The sequence below is a fragment of the Macaca nemestrina genome, chromosome 8 (assembly GCF_043159975.1).
Source record: "Macaca nemestrina isolate mMacNem1 chromosome 8, mMacNem.hap1, whole genome shotgun sequence".
Classification (NCBI taxonomy): Eukaryota; Metazoa; Chordata; class Mammalia; order Primates; family Cercopithecidae; genus Macaca; species Macaca nemestrina.
The window spans coordinates 83,907,057-83,926,866 of NC_092132.1; the positions used below are offsets into that span (position 1 = coordinate 83,907,057).

Sequence of the window (19,810 nt, forward strand, 5' to 3'; positions counted from 1 at the left end):
ACTTAAAGTGCATCCATGCACTGATGTCAGTTCCCACACTTCTTCATGTGGCAGGCATGAAGGCATTATGTGTAACACATAAGGTACACCCAAGTATAGGATCATCAAGTACACACACATGCATGCACATACACATAGAGTATAACCATGATGAAATATAAATGTGGGTCAGGCGCAGTGGCTCATGCCTGTAATCCCAGCACTTTGAGAGGCTGAGGCGGGCAGATCACCTGAGGTCAAGAGTTTGAGACCAGCCTGGCCAACATGGTGAAACCCCGTCTCTACAAAAAATACAAATTTAGCTGGGCATGGTGGCGCACGCCTGTAATCCCAGCTACTCGGGAGGTTGGGGAAGGAGAATCGCTTGAACCCAGGAGGTGGAGGTTGCAGTGAGCTGAGATCACGCCACTGCACTCTAGCCTGGGCAACAGAACAAGACTTCGTCTTGGAAAAAAATATATATATATATGTGTGTGTGTGTGTGTGTGTGTGTGTGTGTGTGTGTGTGAGTGATTTTTAAAATACTTAAACAGAGGACCTCAATAATAAACACTTGCTACCTTGTTCTATTGTATTGATTTTAACTTATGATGTAATGACATCATTTAAAGATGAAGGGGACAAGAAGTGCTAATTCTTCAGAAGACTACTGGAGCACTTCAGAAAGCATATCAAAACATTAAAATTTCTGATATTGCATTGAGTATGACCGAATTTTAATAAGAATTATTTCTTTTGAAGAAAGTCACTTTTCTGGCTTTTATAAAACTTTTCAGAGGGTGCTGTATATGAAACGTGCTGGAGCAAAGTATCAGCCCTGGTGTTTAGAGAAAACATTTGCACCCCTCCACCCAACATGTCCAGTTTTTGGAAGACAAAGAGTGCTATTAAAAGGGACCCTCCCTTCTTGGGGTCTTCTGGAATGGAGGAACGCAGAAGTAGGAGGCTGGACCCTCTACCTGTTAGAATCTATCCTGTGCCCAAAGCTCCAAAAATGCCCTCCTATGGCATGGCAGCAAGTGTCCACCGTGGGAGGAATTCTCTCTGGTTCCAACCTGAATAGAAGAATAGTTGCTGGAAAGCCCGAAGCCATGTTGAGAACAGTCCTAGAACACTTCTCTGTTCTTAGCACTGTCCTGAGCCCCAGATGGGTTTTAAAACTTTTCTGCCTCCTTATTCCAGTAAGTTCTAATTCCTGGTTTCAAACTTGTTTAAGAACAGGGAAATTACCCCTGCCCTACCCCACTGCAATGCTCTCTAAGAACCTGGAAGCATCTGAGGTCCAGGAGTTAGAAACCCAGCAAAGTGTGGGAGATGGCAGGGAATCCCTCACATTATCAGTCACTCCTGAATACTCAGAGTTCTTCCCCAGTGTCAGGTACCATGGGTGTCAGAAGGTGCTGTAGGATTACCCTAGTCAGGTTCCCATGAGGAATGGTGTTCCTGACCCAGGAGGTAGCTGAAATCAGAAAGTCTCAAAGATAAGACTGTAGCATTATTCATAATAGACAAGATATGGGTACAACCTAAGTGCCCATTAACAGATGAATGGATATATACCCAGTGGAATACTATGCAGCCTTAAAGAAGAATGAAATCCTGTCATTTTCAACAATGTGGATGAACCTAAAGCACATTATGTTAACAAAAATATGCCAGACATAGAAAAACAAATACTGCATGACCACACTTATATGTGGAATCTAAATGAGTTGAAATCATAGAAGTATAGAGTAGAAGGGTGGTTGCCAGGAGCTGAGAGTAGGGGGAAATGGAGAGATGTTGGACAAAGAGGACAAAGTTTCAGTTATATAGGATGAGAATAGATTCTGGAGACCTAATGTACAGTATGGAAACTGTAATAGTAATAATATTATATTGTTTATTTGAAATTGGCTGAGAGAGTAGATCTTAAGTATTCTCACCACACACACACACACATACACACACACACACACAAATCACAACTACAGGAGGTGATAGATGTGTTAGTAGCTTGATTGTGGTAATCATTTCACAATGCATAAGTATATAAAAACATCACATTGAACACCTTAACTATATCCAATTTTTAGTTGTCAATTATACCCAATAACATTGGGGAAAAAAGAAAAGAGAGCTAAATCATAAAGATAAATAAAAGTCACCAAGTCTCATGAGGTACCAACTGCATCACGATACATGTTTTCATAAGCTGTCCCATTAGATTTCCCCAACAACTCTGTGATGTGGGTGTTAGTTTCCCCAATTTATAAATGAGAAAATTGAGATTCAGAGTGGTTAAGGAATGTTCAATTACTCTGCTCATCAAAATGCCATGAAAAAGCCCAACTCTGATTGATGGAAAAAGCTGGCTTCTCAAGTGTTATCAACTGATATAATTAAGACTGTAAAAGCCTTCCTCATAAGAGCATTGTTATTTCCAAAGAAGAATGCTTTTCCAACTTTACAGGTGATGGAGTTAGCAGTTATCACCCAAAGCCATGGAAGGGAAGAAAAATTGTAATCATTCTTCATAACACTAATACGTTTGCAGAACAAAATGCTAGGTACTAAAATATTTTATGAACAGGAAAGCTGCTGGACCCATAATTCTTAGCTCCCATAAGAATTTACAGTAAAATGGGCATCTGATATTTGCATGCCTTCAAAGTTTCTTTTGGTTTGTCACTGGGACTCCGAAAATAACCCAGTTCTACTGAATTATTAATTAAACCCAGACCATTTGCAATCTCCAGCTGAGGCTCAAATGCTTAGGGGCTGTAGAAAAACCACAGTGAAAGATAGAGAGAGAAAAAAAATCCGGGGAAAGGAGGGAGGAGGGGAGAGAGAAAACAGAAGCAGCATAATTGTCCCAGGCATTCCCTGTTTAAAATTTACATCATGTATTTGTTTTCATTACCCGTTTCCTGGTCTTGTCTTTAAGAAATGGCTTGATGAGTGTGTAGAGGGCATGAATGTACCAGGGCTGGTTGACAAAGTGGACTCCTCCAAAGCGGGCAGGAAAGCTGTCCTGGGGCAGAAAGAGAGAAATGCACATCAATTAGTAAGCACCCTTTGTTAGACTGCACCAGCAGGACCAATGCCCCAAAGAACAACCTGTTTTTCCTGCCTGGTAGAAGCTCTAGCTTCAGGATAAGGAGAGGAAGAAAACACACTCACTTAACACACTAGTTGTTAAGGATGTCTTTATTCCCCTTGCCTCCCTTCTCGCCCTTTGACTCCATGCATAACTTTAAAATTGTGCATGGGTTCCAGGCCTGTCTTTTTCAAATCACAATTACATGACCTTCTACGTGGCACAGAAGCTCGTGCAGCCTGGAGAGTGGGGGGAATCTGAATTCTTCATTGCATTAGGTAACCAAGTCTGCCAGGCTCCCAGCACAAGATCTCTCTCTTTACCCTCATTTCCACTCTTCCGCTCCCACCCTCTCCACCGGCTTAATCATGACAGTAACTGTACTTTCTGGGTGGGTGAGTGCTGGCTGTGCAGGAAGTAGTTGCAAAAGGATTTCAAAGGCTCTTAGGAGATGGAGCTATGTGGAATCAACCAAATTCTAACAAGGTTATAACAACTTTTTCACAGATTGCAGTACTAGCTCCAGTCCACCCTGGGGCACATAGTAAGTCCCAGGGAAAAAATACTTGCTGATTAATGGGCTAGTTGATTCTCCTAGTTGAGGGAATATGAACACCCTTTTCTGCAGATCAACCCATTTCGTAAATAATAGGAAGGAAGAGCTTTTCAGAAAAATGATTCCAAATTTAGAATCCAGATCAGGGCATTAGAACCCAGATCAGCTTATGTTTTAGATGCTAGGAAGCTGCTCTCAGTGCTAATTAGATCTATGGAACAAGGGACCATGGCCAGAAAGTCTGAGCTAGTCGTATAAGACCAGGTCCTGAGATCTCCCGATGAATGACTTCAGTAGATTGGGTTCATCTAATCTATTGGGTTAATAGAATTAAAAAAGAAGGAACCTCTAAACGCTGTATGAATTGTAAGTTTGCTATCAATTTCATTGCGACAAACATCTTTGTAAAATGTTAGCAAGATGAGATGAAAGCCGAGGGAGTCTGGCTGGTGGAGCAAATGGTTCAGCAGCTAGCTGTTCCCTGCGGGTGTATGAGATGCCTCACCCGGGTCTTTTTTAGTAACAAGGAAAAAAGGTTATTACATTTTTTTCAGAACCCTTTGAGTCTACAGGATCCCTAGGCATCTTCCATGCCAAGACCTAGTTTCCAATGTGAGTGCATGGAACTGCACTTAGGGTTGACATTTGAAAAACTTTAAAAATAATTTTTCCCTCTACCTAGGCATTTTAGAGTAGAAAGGAATTAAATATTTTGAAGGCTAAACTGGACAATAACAATAAAAGGCCTTTGCTTTCAGAATATGTATATATATTTTGTTTTGTTTCTTTTATTTTCAAAAACTTAACAAGTATAGGGCTAGAGACATCATTTATACTAACTTGTTATTCCAAAACTAATTTGAGAAATGTAAAGGTTCTTAATAAGGTTGTCTTTTTTCCTCTAGGTATAGTTTAGGATCTAAAAGTTTTATGATTCCTTAAAAAAAGAGACTATTCCCAAAAGTGTTTCCTTTATAATAAGTGCTATTCACTATCATCCATCTTTTGGCTCCTTTTAACTTCTTATTCAGAAGTAGAATTCATTATTTCACTTACTAAATGTGGTTCTTAGGGGTCATAGAAGAAGAATAGGAGTAAAGCACTTATTTATAAAACCAGGGCTTTACTATCTTTTCTAGTGGGACCAATAAGAGGTTTATTTCTATCGATGGTCCATTGTGTTATATAGTTCTAGGTTAATAAAGTGGAAGGAAACTCTAAATAATATTGAGAGTAGGCAAAGTTGCAAAATATTAACCTTTTAAAAATATCTAGACATTCTAAGTTTTAGTTTATGAAGCCTCAATCATCAAAGACATCAAAAACTATCTTCTGATTGTGACAGGGGAGGTTGAAAGAAAATTATAGTGCTGAGACTCTGTAATTACTCTCTACGTTATCCCTGGTTGAGGATTCTGCCAGATTGAAGGCATGGGCTTTTATTCATCTCACTCAAGTCATCCAGTGAATATGTGCAGACAAACACATGTGAACCCTGTGTCTTGAAGTTCTGAGTTTGCACCAGAGTAGAAACAAAATGACTTTTATTCAGGTACCTCCTATACAATTCACATGCAAGGCCCTCCTGTCTGATAAAGGCAATGTACACATGTTCTGGGTCTTCTTGAATGAGCCCAGCCATGCTAGTGTGTGTGTGTGTGTGTGTGTGTGTGTGTGTGTGTTGTGCAGAGGAGAAGGTGAGGAAAGGCAAAATCAGCAAACACCCTTCTCATGGTCAACACATCATTATTGGTTGCCTCTGCCTGATCACATCAGTCAACTGCAGACAAAGGGAAGTTGTCAGTCACACAAAAGTCTCCCAGAACCCCAAGAGGCCTACCACCCTCCTGGAAGAGCATTTCTTAGGGGGCTAGAACAGCTGTATCTCAAGATCATAGGCCTTGGTTCAATGACAGTGTAACACTTTGTTTTTCAGTGTTCTTGGTGACGAAAGAGCATACACCAACATACTCTAAGTTCAAGAAAATGGCATAAATCCTGTACTTTTATACATTTGTCAATAAAAATATAACGTCATTTCAAATTTTAAACAATTCGAATCATAAAAATGTGTCTGCCTCCCAGTTTAAGTTAATTTTGTTTCCTTATTATAAATTATACACATTCTGCAAAAGTAAAAAATAGATAAAAACATTATTTGAAAAATTAGATGATACAAGAAGATAAGAAAAAAGAAAAGAAAAGGCCCCTATAATCCCACTGCCAAAGACACACTCTTACTATTTTCTATTATTCAGGATGGGTTATGTAATGTTATAGTAACAAATAACCCCTACTTTTAAAAAATCATTTAAAGCAGTAAAGATTGATTCTTTGTTCACATTAAATGTCTTGCTTGATTTTTGTCTTTCCTGATTAATTTCCTGCTCACACTAAATGTCCTGCCCTGCTTGATTTGCCTGCAGCCAGAGATGCAGCCTCCTCCATATGGAGCAGTGCTGCTTGACATAGTCCAGGAAAACCACGTGGAAGAATCATACCTTAGCTCTTAAAGCTGGCTCCAAAAGTGACATGCTTCATCTGCCGTATTTTAAAGGTCAAACTCATGCCTGGCTTCCAGGGATCAGAAAGTAAAATCTACCGTATTTCCAGTAAGAAAAGGACCAAATGTGTTGGCAAATAGCAATAATAATTACCCAAACTCTGCCATCCCTTCACTTATCTTTTTTTCTATCCTTCTTAAATGTGATCATTTTTTAATTGAACGTAATAACTATTTTTTGATGGCCTACAGTGTATCTCACTTAATGCATTGAAAAATAAAAATAAAGAGTCTTCAGAGCAGTGGGGAAAACAAAACAGCAATTATATAATGATACATTTAGTGTATTCAATTCTTGCCTTAACAGTTAATTCATGCCTTGCACCTCTTCCATTCAGCACATATTTGTGAGTGTCTACTACATGACAAACAGTGGGCATATTCTCCAAAGTGTACTTTAGTGACCAGGGGACTCTGTGATTTTTATCCCCTTTCTTGCCTTCTGTAACTTGTGCTCTACTCACATCCTACACTGCTGAGGTCAGTAGCTTTCATTTTATGGTGATATTATTTCATGGTAATTTCATTTTATGTAAAATTGCAGCCTCTCAGAAAATGAAGCCTGTAAACCTTAGATAAGCATAAGGTTTTTTTGCTTTTTTAAAGCAAAAGTTGGAAGTTCTGGCCATGGCAATTAGGCAAGAGAGAGAAAAAAAGTATTCAAATAGGAAGAGAGGAAGTCAAATTATCTCTGTTTGCAGATGACATGATTCTATATTGGGAAAACTCCATAGTCTCAGTCCAAATACTCCTTAAGCTGATAAGCAACTTCAGCAAAGTCTCAGGTACAAAATCAATGTGCAAAAATCACAAGCATTCCTATATACCAATAACAGACAAACAGAGAGCCAAATAATGAGTGAACTCCCATTCACAATTGCTTAAAAGAGAATAAAATATCTAGGAATCCAACCTACAAGGGATGTGAAGGACCTCTTCAAGAAGAACTACAAACCATTGCTCAATGAAATAAAAGAGGACACAAACAAATGGAAGAACATTCCATATTCATGGATACGAAGAATCAATATCACAAAAATGGCTGTAATGCCCAAGGTAATTTACAGATTCAACGCCATCCCCATCAAGTTACCAATGACTTTCTTCACAGAATTGGAAAAAACTACTTTAAAGTTCCTATGGAACCAAAAAAGAGACCACATTGCCAAGACAATCCTAAGCCAAAAGAACAAAGCTGGAGGCATCACACTACCTGACTTCAAACTATACTACAAAGCTACAGTAACCAAAACAGCATGCTACTGGTACCAAAACAGAGATATAAACCAATGAAACAGAATAGAGCCCTCAGAAATAATACCACACATCTACAACCATCTGATCTTTGACAAACATGTCAAAAACAAGAAATGGGGAAAGGATTCCCTATTTAATAAATGATGCTGGGAAAAGTGGTTAGCCATATGTAGAAAGCTGAAACTGGATCCCTTCCTTACACCTTATACAAAAATTAATTCAAGATGGATTAAAGACTTAAATGTTTGACCTAAACCATAAAAACCGTAAAAGAAAACCTAGGCAATACCATTCAGGACATAGTCAGGGGCAATGACTTCATGACTAAAACACCAAAAGCAACAGCAACAAAAGCCAAAACTGACAAATGGGATCTAATTAAACTAAAGAGCTTCTGCACAGCAAAAGAAACTACCATCAGAGTGAACAGGCAATCTACTGAATGGGAGAAAATTTTTACAACCTACCCATCTGACAAAGGGCTAATATCCAGAACCTACAAAGAACTCAAACAAATTTACAAGAAAAAAATCAAACAACCCCATCAAAAAGTGAGTGAAGGATATGAACAGACACTTCTCAAAAGAAGACATTTATGCAGCCAACAGACACATGAAAAAATGCTCATCATCACTGGCCATCAGAGAAAAGGAAATCAAAACCATAATGAGATACCATCTCACACCAGTTAGAATGGGTGATCATTAAAAAGTTGGGAAACAACAGGTGCTGAAGAGGATGTGGAGAAACAGGAACGCTTTTACACTGTTGGTGGGACTATAAACTAGTTCAACCATTGTGGAAGACAGTATGGCGATTCCTCAAGGATCTAGAACTAGAAGTACCATATGACCCAGCCATCCCATTACTGGGTATATACTCAAAGGATTATAAATCATGCTGCTATAAAGACACATGCACACGTATGTTTATTGAGGCACTATTCACAATAGCAAAGACTTGGAACCAACCCAAATGCCCATCAATGATAGACTGGATTAAGAAAATGTGGCACTTATACACCATGGAATACTATGCAACCATAAAAAAGGATGAGTTCATGTCCTTTGTAGGGACATACATGAAGCTGGAAACCATCATTCTGAGCAAACTCTCAAGGACAGAAAACCAAATACTGCATGTTCTCACTCATAGGTGGGAATTGAACAATGAGAACACTTGGACACAGGGTGGGGAACATCACACACCAGGGCATGTTGTGGGGTGGGGGACGGGGGGAAGGATATCATTAGGAGATATACCTAATGTAAATGACTAGTTAATGGGTGCAGCACACCAGCATGGCACATGTATACATATGTAACAAACCTGCGCTTGTGCACACGTACCCTAGAACTTAAAGTATAATAAAAAACGTATTATTTGATTCAAAGTTCCATTTAATTCATAGTCTCAAATGCCACAGCAAAGGAAGAGTTGTGGTAAGTTTACCCTTAGTTAGGTGGTGCAGCCGAACTTTACTCAATTTGTAGACTCCATTTAAGGCTGCTTCATTCTCTTCTTCTAATGTTTTATGTTTTTAAATTTAAAATACATCACTCTCCCTATAGAGCCTCTGAGATGAGAGAACGATGCCATGGTCTAGCAAAAAGGTGTCCCCTTGAGGGATCTCACAGGCACTCTTCTGCTGTAACAATGGAGTTCTGTGTGTACAGTGGTAACTGAAGGTCCCAAGTGTATTTCAAGATTTTCTCATAAAATATGATTATTGAATTCCTCCTTGTGCAAAGATGAAGTAGTCATACTTTCCCCTATTTCGTTGGCTAAGTACTACTAAGCCCTGGATAGAGTATATAAGATAACCATATGAAGACTTCAAAGGTGGAGAGAAGAAGTCAAATCAGCTAAGGACTCTGAGACCAAGGAAGGACATGATAGAGAGTTCCCCAGGTTTCCTTTTTTTTTTAGCTCTATATGTCAAAGACTTGGGACAGAAGAAGGCAGCACCTGGAAAAATCAACTGGTGCAGACAACAAATAAATAAATAAATAACAACTATAAAAGGCTGCTCTTTAAGGAAATGACTAGGTAACAGGCAGTCTAGCAAAATAGAAAATATTTAGATAATAGTTGCTCTATGCCAGTCAAATGCCACAGGAAAAACTGTGGTCCCTTTCTAACCATGCTAGCAAAGTCTGAGTGGGCAGTCTGATCTTCACCTTAGCAAGGCTGTAACAAGATGCATAACATCCCTGCCAGAATAATGTTATAGAAGGCCGAGTGGAGAGCCAGAATTTTTATTCTTCCTAGTCAATAATGAGACCCTATTTCACTCTGTCAGTGTCAGTGGAGACCATGTGGGTAAACTGGACTTCCTCCCCACCTGTCAGTAATGAGAATCCCTTCCCTTTCTCCACTGATGGTGTTGGAAGGGGACTAATAGACAGTCAAGACTTTAATCGTTGTCCAGTGTTAATGAAGCCACTACCACCACAGTGTCAGTAGAGATCATGTGGGGAGCCAGAACTCCCACCCCTGCCCAGCAGTAATGAGGAGGCCCTCCCTTCTTGGGTGTCAACAGAGGCTGAGTGAGGAACATGTTAATGATGAGGTAGCACACCCCACTTTCACTGCCAGAGTGGTATCAAAAAAAGGCAGCTAAAACAAAGGTTTACATTAGATCCAGAGTTTCAGGACATAATACAGAAATGTCCAGATTTCAAAAAATCATTCTTTATACCAACAACCAGGAATATCTCAAATTAAATAAAAAATGACAGTCAATAGAGGACAACACCAGATGACAGAGGTGTTAGCATTATCTGACAAAGATTTTAATTTAGCCATCATGAACAATGTTTCAATAGCAATTATGGACATGTATGATGCAGATGAAAAAGTAGTTTTACGTGTGCATGTGTCTTTATAGCAGCATGACTTATAATCCTTTGGGTATATACCCAGTAATGGGATGGCTGGGTCATATGGTACATCTAGTTCTAGATCCTTGAGGAATCGCCATACTGTTTTCCATAATGGTTGAACTAGTTTACAATCCCACCAACAGTGTAAAAGTGTTCCTATTTCTCCACATCCTCTCCAGCACCTGTTGTTTCCTGACTTTTTAATGATTGCCATTCTAACTGGTGTGAGATGGTATCTCATTGTGGTTTTGATTTGCATTTCTCTGATGGCCAGTGATGATGAGCATTTTTTCATGTGTCTGTTGGCTGTATGAATGTCTTCTTTAGAGAAATGTCTGTTCATATCCTTTGCCCACTTTTTGATGGGGTTGTTTGTTTTTTTCTTGTAAATTTGTTTGAGTTCTTTGTAGGTTCTGGATATTAGCCCTTTGTCAGATGAGTAGGTTGCAAAAATTTTCTCCCATTCTGTAGGTTGCCTGTTCACTCTGATGGTAGTTTCTTTTGCTGTGCAGAAGCTCTTTAGTTTAATGAGATCCCATTTGTCAATTTTGGCTTTTGCTGCCGTTGCTTTTGATGTTTTAGACATGAAGTCTTTGCCCATGCCTATGTCCTGAATGGTACTACCTAGGTTTTCCTCTAGGATTTTTATGGTATTAGGTCTAACATTTAAGTCTCTAATCCATCTTGAATTAATTTTCGTATAAGGAGTAAGGAAAGGATCCAGTTTCAGCTTTCTACTTATGGCTAGCCAATTTTCCCAGCACCATTTATTAAATAGGGAATCCTTTCCCCATTTCTTGTTTCTCTCAGGTTTGTGCAGCACAGCAACATGGCACAAGTATACATATGTAACAAACCTGCACGTTATGCACATGTACCCTAGAACTTAAAGTATAATAATAATAATAAATAAATAAATAAATAAATAAATAAAAGAAAAAGTAGTTTTAGAAAAGAAATAGAAATTTATAGCAAATAAATGTGAAATAGAAAAAAGAAGCATCTGGATTTTTTTTTTTTTTTGAGAGAGGGTCTCACTATGTTGCCCAGGCTAGTCTCAGACTCCTGGCCTCAAGTGATCCTTTTGCCTCAGCCTCCCAAAGTCCTGGGATTACAGGCATGAGGCACTGTGCCTGGCTTATTTGGAAATCTCAAACTGAAAAATAACCAAAAAAGTCAAATAAAAACCTTAGCAGATGGGCCGAACATCAGAAAAGAAGTGACAGAAGAAACAATCAGTGAACTGGATGACAGAAAAAATGGGAATTACTTAACCTGAACTACAGAGAGAAAATAGACTAAATGAAGAAATCTTCCTTTTGGGGGTCTATAACAAAAAAAAACTAAAATTCTTGTCATTGGGGTCCTTAAAAGGAAGGAGACAGATCGAGGCTGGAAAAGTACTTTAGAAAATAACGGCTGAAAACTTCCATAATTTAGAAAGAGACATAAACCTACAGATTCGACAAGCTGAGTGAACACCAAACAGTATGAACTCAAATAAATTGATGCCAAGTCATATCATAACTGTATTTCTGAAAGCTCAAGACAGAATATTGAAGGTATACAGAAAACAACAACAACAACAACAAAAAACAACATCTTGACTCTTGAGGAAAACAAATGGAATGACAACAGATTTCTCATTAGACACCATGGAGGTCAGAAGGAAGTCGCAAAATATTTTTCAGGTACTGAAAACAAGGAACTGTCAACCCAGAATTCTATACCTACTAAAAATGCTCTTCAAGAATCGAGAGAAATCACGAAATTCTCAGGTTAAGGAAAACTAAGCACATTTGTTGCCAATAGATTTATTTAATGAAATCATAGCTCAGTGAAGTTCTCCTAAACATGAAGGAAACCATAAAATAACCTTCCCTCAAACAGAAAGGAAAAATGGTAAGAGAATTCTCGAATCATCAGGAAGGAAGAACACAGTAAGAAAACTATAAGTAAGCACTATGGGCTTTTCTTTTACTCTTGAGTTTTCTAAATTGTCTTTGATAGTTGAAGTAAAAATTATGATACTCTGATATGGTTCAAAGATGTGTGTAGGGGAGGAAATATTTCAGACAATTATATTATAAATTAGGGAGGAAAAAGAATGGTAAGGTTTTTGTACTTCACTTGAACTGTTGAAATGACAGCATAAAAGACTCTAAGTTATGAATGCATAACATAATACCTAGAACGATCACTAAAAAAACTACAAGAAAAGATATATTTAATAATACTATAGATAAATAAAAATAGAATTTGAAAAATAAGTATAAGTAACCCAGCAGAAGGCAGGAAAAAGAAAATAGAGAAATGCAGAACAGAAAGAACAAACAGAAAAAAAAATTAGAATGGCATACTTATGCCCTAACATAACAATAATTAATTTAAATATAAATGATCTAAATATGCCAATTAAAAGACAGATATTAGCACAGTCAATTAAAAAAACATTATTTGCTATATGCTATATATGCTGTATATAAGAAACTGACTCCAAATATAAATATATAGACTGCAACACATGCAAAGCAAAAGCTAGTAGAACTGGAAAAAGAAATAGACAAATCCATAATTACTGTTGGGGATTTGAATATCACTCTCTCAACAACTGATAATCCTTTAGACAGGAAATCAGCAAGGGTATAGAAGAACTCAACATCATTAATCAGCAGAAGTCAATTGATATTTCTAAAATACTTAACCCCAAAACAGAAGAATATACTTTGTTTTTCAAGTGCACATAGAACATGCACCAAAATAAACCATATCTAAATCATGAAGCAAATCTCAACAAATTTAAAACCAGTGAAATAATACAGATTATTCTGTTTATAATGGAATCAAACTAGAAATCAATAATAGATAAGAGGAAAATCTTTGATCATTTGGAAACTACACAACACAGTTCTAAATAACCCACAGATGGGCCAAAAAGAAAAAAAAATCCTTCAAAAGAAATTTTAAAATACATGGAACTGAAGGAAAATGAAAACGCACTATGGTTTGAATGTTTTTTCTTCCTTGAAACTCATGTTGAAACTTACTCCTTAATGTGGCAGTACTGAGAGGTGGGGACAGTACTGAGAAGTGATTGGGCCATGAGAGCTCGGTTCTCATGAATGAATAAATCCATTTGTAGATCAATGGATCAAGGAAGCAGGACCGGTGGCTTTCTAAGAAGAGGAAGAGAGACTTGAACTACTATGCTCAGACCACTCAACATGAACTGCCCTATGCCACTCCGGGATATTACATAGTCCCCACCAGCAAGAAGGCCCTCAACAGATATAACCTCTCAACTTTGTGGACTTCTCCACTTCCATAATGGTAAGAAATACATTTCTTTTCTTTATAAATTACCTAGTTTCAGGTATATTGTTATAACAACAGAAAACAGACCAAGACATAGGACATATCAAAATTTGTGGGGCACAGCTAAGGCAGTGTTGACAGCGAAATTTGTAGCATTAAATATATATTTCTTTATGTACTTAAACAGAAAAGTATTGAATCAATAATCTAATCCCCTACCCCAAGAACTTAGAAAGAGAGGAGCAAAATAAAGCCAAAGTAAGCATAAAAAGAAAATAATAAATGTAAGAGCAGAAACTGATAAAATTAAAAATAGAAAAATAATAAAATCAATGAAACAAAGTGCTGATTCATTGAAAAGATCAATAAAATTAACAAACCATTAGCAAGTTTGACAAGGGAACAAAAAGTTGTCACAAATTACCAACCTTGGGAATGAAATAGGGCATACTACTATGGACACTGCAGACACCCAAAGGATAAGCAGGGAATATTATAAAGAACTCTACATGCATATATTTAACAACTTAGAGGAAACAGATCAATTTCTCATAAAATACAGACTACTTCCCCAATATGAAATAGGTAATTTAATAGCCCTATAACTGTTAAGAATATTAACTGCGTGACTTATAAAGCTACCAAGAATAAATGTTCAGGCTCAGATGATTTTACTAGGAGATTCTACCGAACTTCTACAGAAGAATTAACACTAATTTTACAGAGTCTCTTTCAGAAAATAGAAGTGAAGGTAACACTTTCCAGTTGATTTATGAAGCTAGTATTACCTTTGTCTCAGTCTGTTTTGCTAGAAATACATGAGAATTAGCAAATTATAAAAAAAGGAGGTTTATTTGGCTGATGGTTCTGCAAGCTACATAAGAAACATGGTGCCAGCATCTGCTTCTGGTGAGGGCTTCAGGGAGCTTCCACTCATGGCTAAAGGTGAAGGGGAGCAGGTGTGTAGAGATCACATGGCAGGAAGTGAGAGAGAGTGGGGAGGGAGGTGCCAGGCTCTTTAGAAGAATCAGATTTCCCAGGAACTAAAGTGAGAAGTCATTACCATGAAGACCAAGCAGTTCATGAAGGATCCACCCCCATAACCCACTAGGCTCTGCCTCCAACAATTTGGAGTGGACAAACATCCAAACTATAACAGTTTTTATGTACCCAAACAAGATGAAAATAGAATGAAACAATAAAATTGCAGATCAATGTCACTCATGAATACAGGTGCAAAAATTCTTAACGAAATATTAGCATGTAGAATTTAGCAATATATACAAAGAATTATACACTATGATCAAATTGAGTTTATTCCAGAGATGCAAGGCTAGCTTATATTATAGAAATCAATGTAATTGTGTTAATCATGTTTTCTAGTTTCTATACTTGATGCTTTGACATCTGCGGCTTCTGGACCAGGGAGGAGCTGCCCCAACTAGTTGATTCCTAGAGATAACAAATGACTAACCTGGGAGCTCCCCTTTCATATGCAAACTGACCAATCTAGCACCCATACTTCTAACCACCTCCTTTGGGCTCCTATGCTCTGGGCCACTATTCCCTTACCCTAATCACCCCAGGCTCAGTTACTAGACAATTAGCAACAACACCTACACCCAAGAGTCCACTAAAATGATTCAGACTAGCCAATCAATCCTAAACTTGCTGAGACTTCATTCCCAGCCTTACCCATTCTTTCCCACGAAAATCACAATAAAGCCTCTTGCCCAAGTTCTCTACTCACTCGCTGCCTCCTGACTAACCTTGGGGCTTTCCCCTGTGACTCCATTCTGTAGTACGGAATGCTCCTTGTTTCTAGGGATCTGTGAGTCTAACAAACTTATAGCAGTTACTCCATGTCTGCCTGTCTTACTGTATCTGATTAAAACAAATCCCTGGTACTTTCACAATAGTAACTCATCATATTACAAAGCCGAAGAAGAAAAATCACATGATCATATCTACTGATACATAAAAAGACTTTGACAAAATTCAACACTGATTAATGTTAAAAATGCTCAGAAAAATAGAATTAGAGAGGAACTTTCTAAACGTGATTTTAAAACATCTGGCAAAAACCTACATCTAATGCTTTACTTTATGGTGGAAAACTGAACGTGTTTCCCCTAAGAACAGGAACAAGACAAGCGTATCTGATCTCATCACTCTTATTCAACACATGCTGGAAGCTCCAGCTACAGCATTAAGAAAAGAAACTAAAATGCTTACAGATTAAAAAGGAAAAAATATAGCTGTCTCGATTTGCAAATAACATGACTGTCTACATTAAAAAATCCCAAGGAATCTATAAAAGTACCTTTCCTATAGCTAATTAATAAGTTTATCAGTTTTGCAGGATTTAAGATAAACATAAAAAATTATATTTCTCTATACCAACAATAAATATGAAGACACCAAAATTAAAAATACATAACTATATATAATTGCTCAAAATATTAAATACTGAAGTGTAAATCTAACAAAACATATTTGTAATTTGTATGCTGAAAATTACACATTTCTGGTGAAAGAAGTAAAAAAAATCCAACTAAATGGAAGACATATATTTGTAGATTTTAAGATGATATTTATATTAATTCCCCTCAAATTGGTAAACAGGTTTAATGCAACATCCATCAAAATCCAAGTAAGAATTTTATTTTTGCAGATATTGATAGAATTATTTTAAAATTTTTATGGAAAAGCATAGGCCCTGGAATAGTTAAAATAATTTTGAAAAAGAATAAAGTGGAAGGAATTATTCTACCAAATTTCAAGGTTCATCATGTAGTTATAGTAACCAAGACTGGCTGGTATTGGTGGAGGAATGATATATAGATTAAGGGAACAGAATAGAGAACCCAGGAATCGAACCACACAAATGCAGAAGCGGTTTTTATGCTAAGGTACAAAAGCATTATATAATAGTACATTTTATACCTTACATATATACCTTATATATAAGGTATAAAAGCATTCCAGTGGCGTAAAGATAGCTTTTCAACAAATGGTGCTGGAGCAATAGAACATCCATAGAGAAAACAAAAAACAAAACAAAAAAACGCCTGACTTAACCTTCATACCTCATACAAAATTGATTTAAAAATTAACTCATGAATTTAAATGCAATAAAATCACAAAACTTTTAGAAAGAAAGAAACATAAGAAATGATCTTCAAGATCTAGGACTGGCAAGAGGGACTTGTCTCCAAAAGCGTGATACATAAAACAAGTAAAAAGACAATAAGTTGGTTACTGCAAAAATTAAAAACTTGCTCTGTGAAAGCTCATGTGAAGTAGATGAAAGCAAAAACTGTAGACTGAGATAAAATATTTGCAAATTACACTCCAACAAAGGACAAGTATCTAGAATATATAATAAGCTCTCAAATATAACAGTATTGAAACAAGAAATCCAATGAGAATACGAGTAAAAACATGCCAGAAAGTTTTGCAAAAGAAAATATAAGATGTCAAATAAGTACATGAGAAGATATTTCACATCATTAACCATGTGAAAGGCAAATTAAAACCACAATGAGCTATCACACTACAAATCCATCAGAACGGCTTAAAAAAATAGTGACACCTCTGACCGGGCACAGTGGCTCATGCTTTATAATTCCAGCACTTCGGGAGGCCAAGGTGGGCAGATCACAAGGTCAGGAGTTCGAGACCAGCCTGGCCAACATGGTTAAACCCTGTCTATACTAAAAATACAAAGCTAGCCAGGCGTGGTGGTGCATGCCTGCAATCCCAGCTACTCAGGAGGCTGAGGCAGGAGAATCACTTGAACCCAGGAGGTGGAGGTTGCAGTGAGCTGAGATCACACCACTGCACTCCAGCCTGGGTGACCGAGCAAGACTCCATCTCAAAAAAAAAAAAAAAAAAAAAAAGTGACACCTCCAAATGCTGGTGAGGATGTGGACAAGCTGGATTGCTCATACAATGCTGGAAGTGTAATATGGTATAGCCACTCTGGAAGATAATATGGAAGTTTTCTAGAAAACAGAACATACAATGACCATATGACCCAGCAATTGTACTCCTGAGCATTTATTTCAGAGAAATAAAAACTTATGTTCATACAAAAACTGTTTCAAAGATGTTCACAGCAGCTCTATTTGTAATAAAAAGTGGAAACAACTCACATGTCCTTCAGTAAAAAAATGATTAAGCAAACTGGTACAGCCAGACCATTGAACACTGCTCAGCAATGAAAAAAAACAAGCTGTTGATATCTACAACAACCTGGGTGAATCTCTGGAGAATTTTGCTGAGTGAAAAGGGAAATCCCCCAAAAATTACATACTCTGTGATTCCATTTATATGACATTATTGAAATGCTGAAATCATTATTGAAATGATGAAATTATAGAAACAGAACAGATTAGTGATTGCCAGGGGCTGAGTAGGTGGGGTTGAGGGAAGTGAGTGTGGCTATAAAAGGGTAATGTGGGCCATCCTTGTGATGATGGAATGTTCTGTACCTTGATATACAAAAGAAGGATGGTCTTTTCTGCCTTACATGGGATGTTAAAAAAGAAACCAAAAAGTGCCATGATAAATTGCAAGGCACAAGATACACTTCAGTACATTCTATCTTAGAATCTCTTGATTTTCTTTGGGAGTCTCAGACAGTGTTAAGTGATTCTTGCAGTCCATTAGAAATGCACTTCATTTTTTAACGGGCACTTCGTTTGCACTTCATTTTCACACTGGCACTGTGCAAGCATCACTCAACTGCCTTGTTTTGTGTTTGATCAGAATTTAGGAGCAACATAATATAGGCAAAAGTATTCCCTCTCTCTCTTCAAAAATCAGATACAGATGTCACTGGTGGCCATTGGCTCAGTTTCTGCTGGATAATGAAGCACTTACTAGTGCCATTTGCTAAGATTCGTGATGCTTGCAGGCTAACATACTTCACAACAAGGTTCAAAACATATGTGAACTCAATATCACCTTGCCTTGGGAAGCTTAGGAAGCTTCTTTCACATTGGCTGCCCTTTATAACTCTCATCTGTCCTTATCTCTTCTTACTGCTCTTATGCGAAAACTAAAATGAGACCCCTCCAAGTTGCAAACACAATGAACTCCCTCTATCTAATAAGATTCCTCTGAAAAACAAATGTGGAGAAGAAAAGGGAGAAGATGACACAGGAGCTGACTTTGAAATCTTCTGTCTCCTTCTCTTTAGTGTAAGGGAGGACTGTCTTTCAGGGTTGGGTGGAGGCAGCCCTTCAGTCACATACCTGCATGCATGCAGATCTGCAGGTGGTAAAAGCACACAGCATGAAGTTAGGCTTTATCTATTCAGTTCATACATGTCCTACCAATGACATCCATTTCCCACATCGAAGCAGACAGGTTAAAAACATTTTCGGCAGCATAAGTGGGTTTTGTTGATGTGAAAGAGTCTTAGAATGCTATATTTTTTGATGATGGGTTTCTCTTATACCATGTGACAGTCATTAGTGAGGAAGTCACATATCCACGTATCTGCAATAAAATGAAGAGCTCATGCAATAGCAGTCACACACCAAATGCTCTTTTTGTTATATTAACATAAGAGAGCAAACAGAGAAAAGAGAATGCACTCATTAGAAAGGAAACTGGACAACCACTCCATATCATAATAAGCAATGGATTTTCTTAGAGTATATGTCCTAGAAGCCACTGTTGATGTCCAAGAAGCTGTACCAACCCAGTGTTCCCTTGAAGTTAGGAGGGGTCTAGGTTTTTTCTGCAGATTCGTATCAGAGCATACTAGAAGATAAAGTTTTCTGAGCAGATCTTAGAGCAGTTCTAACTCTTTGGCAATTTTCCTAACAATATTAAGCAAAACTGGCATCTGCCAAACTAGCCCAGATCAGCAGATCAAGCACGGAAGCTTTCCTGGCTGCAACCTAAACAATGTTTCCTAATTGTCCCTTTTATATTCAACAATTCAAATAAGAACATGGTGTCTCTTGGAGAAGGAAGAATGACGGAAGGAACATGAAAGTCATTAGAAGCAAACATCTCTGGCAAATGATAAATTTGAACCACACAAATATCTTTACTCTGTAAGGAAGTTTGCAACAAGCAAGTATAATAACATTTTAAAGTCTTGGCAGATATAATTTAAGAGAAAACCTTAAAAGCAG

The 19,810-nt window shown here is 37.5% G+C and overlaps 1 protein-coding gene across 1 annotated transcript in view; it reads right to left on the reverse strand.

Annotated features, from left to right (window-relative positions):
• LOC105482228 (clavesin 1) overlaps positions 1 to 19,810 on the reverse strand; it is a 206,633-nt gene that overhangs the window by 33,505 nt on the left and 153,318 nt on the right. Inside the window, exon 4 of the mRNA XM_011742236.3 lies at positions 2,903 to 3,013. Within this exon, the coding sequence (XP_011740538.1) occupies positions 2,903 to 3,013 (111 nt within the window). The remainder of the gene's footprint in view (positions 1 to 2,902; positions 3,014 to 19,810) is intronic.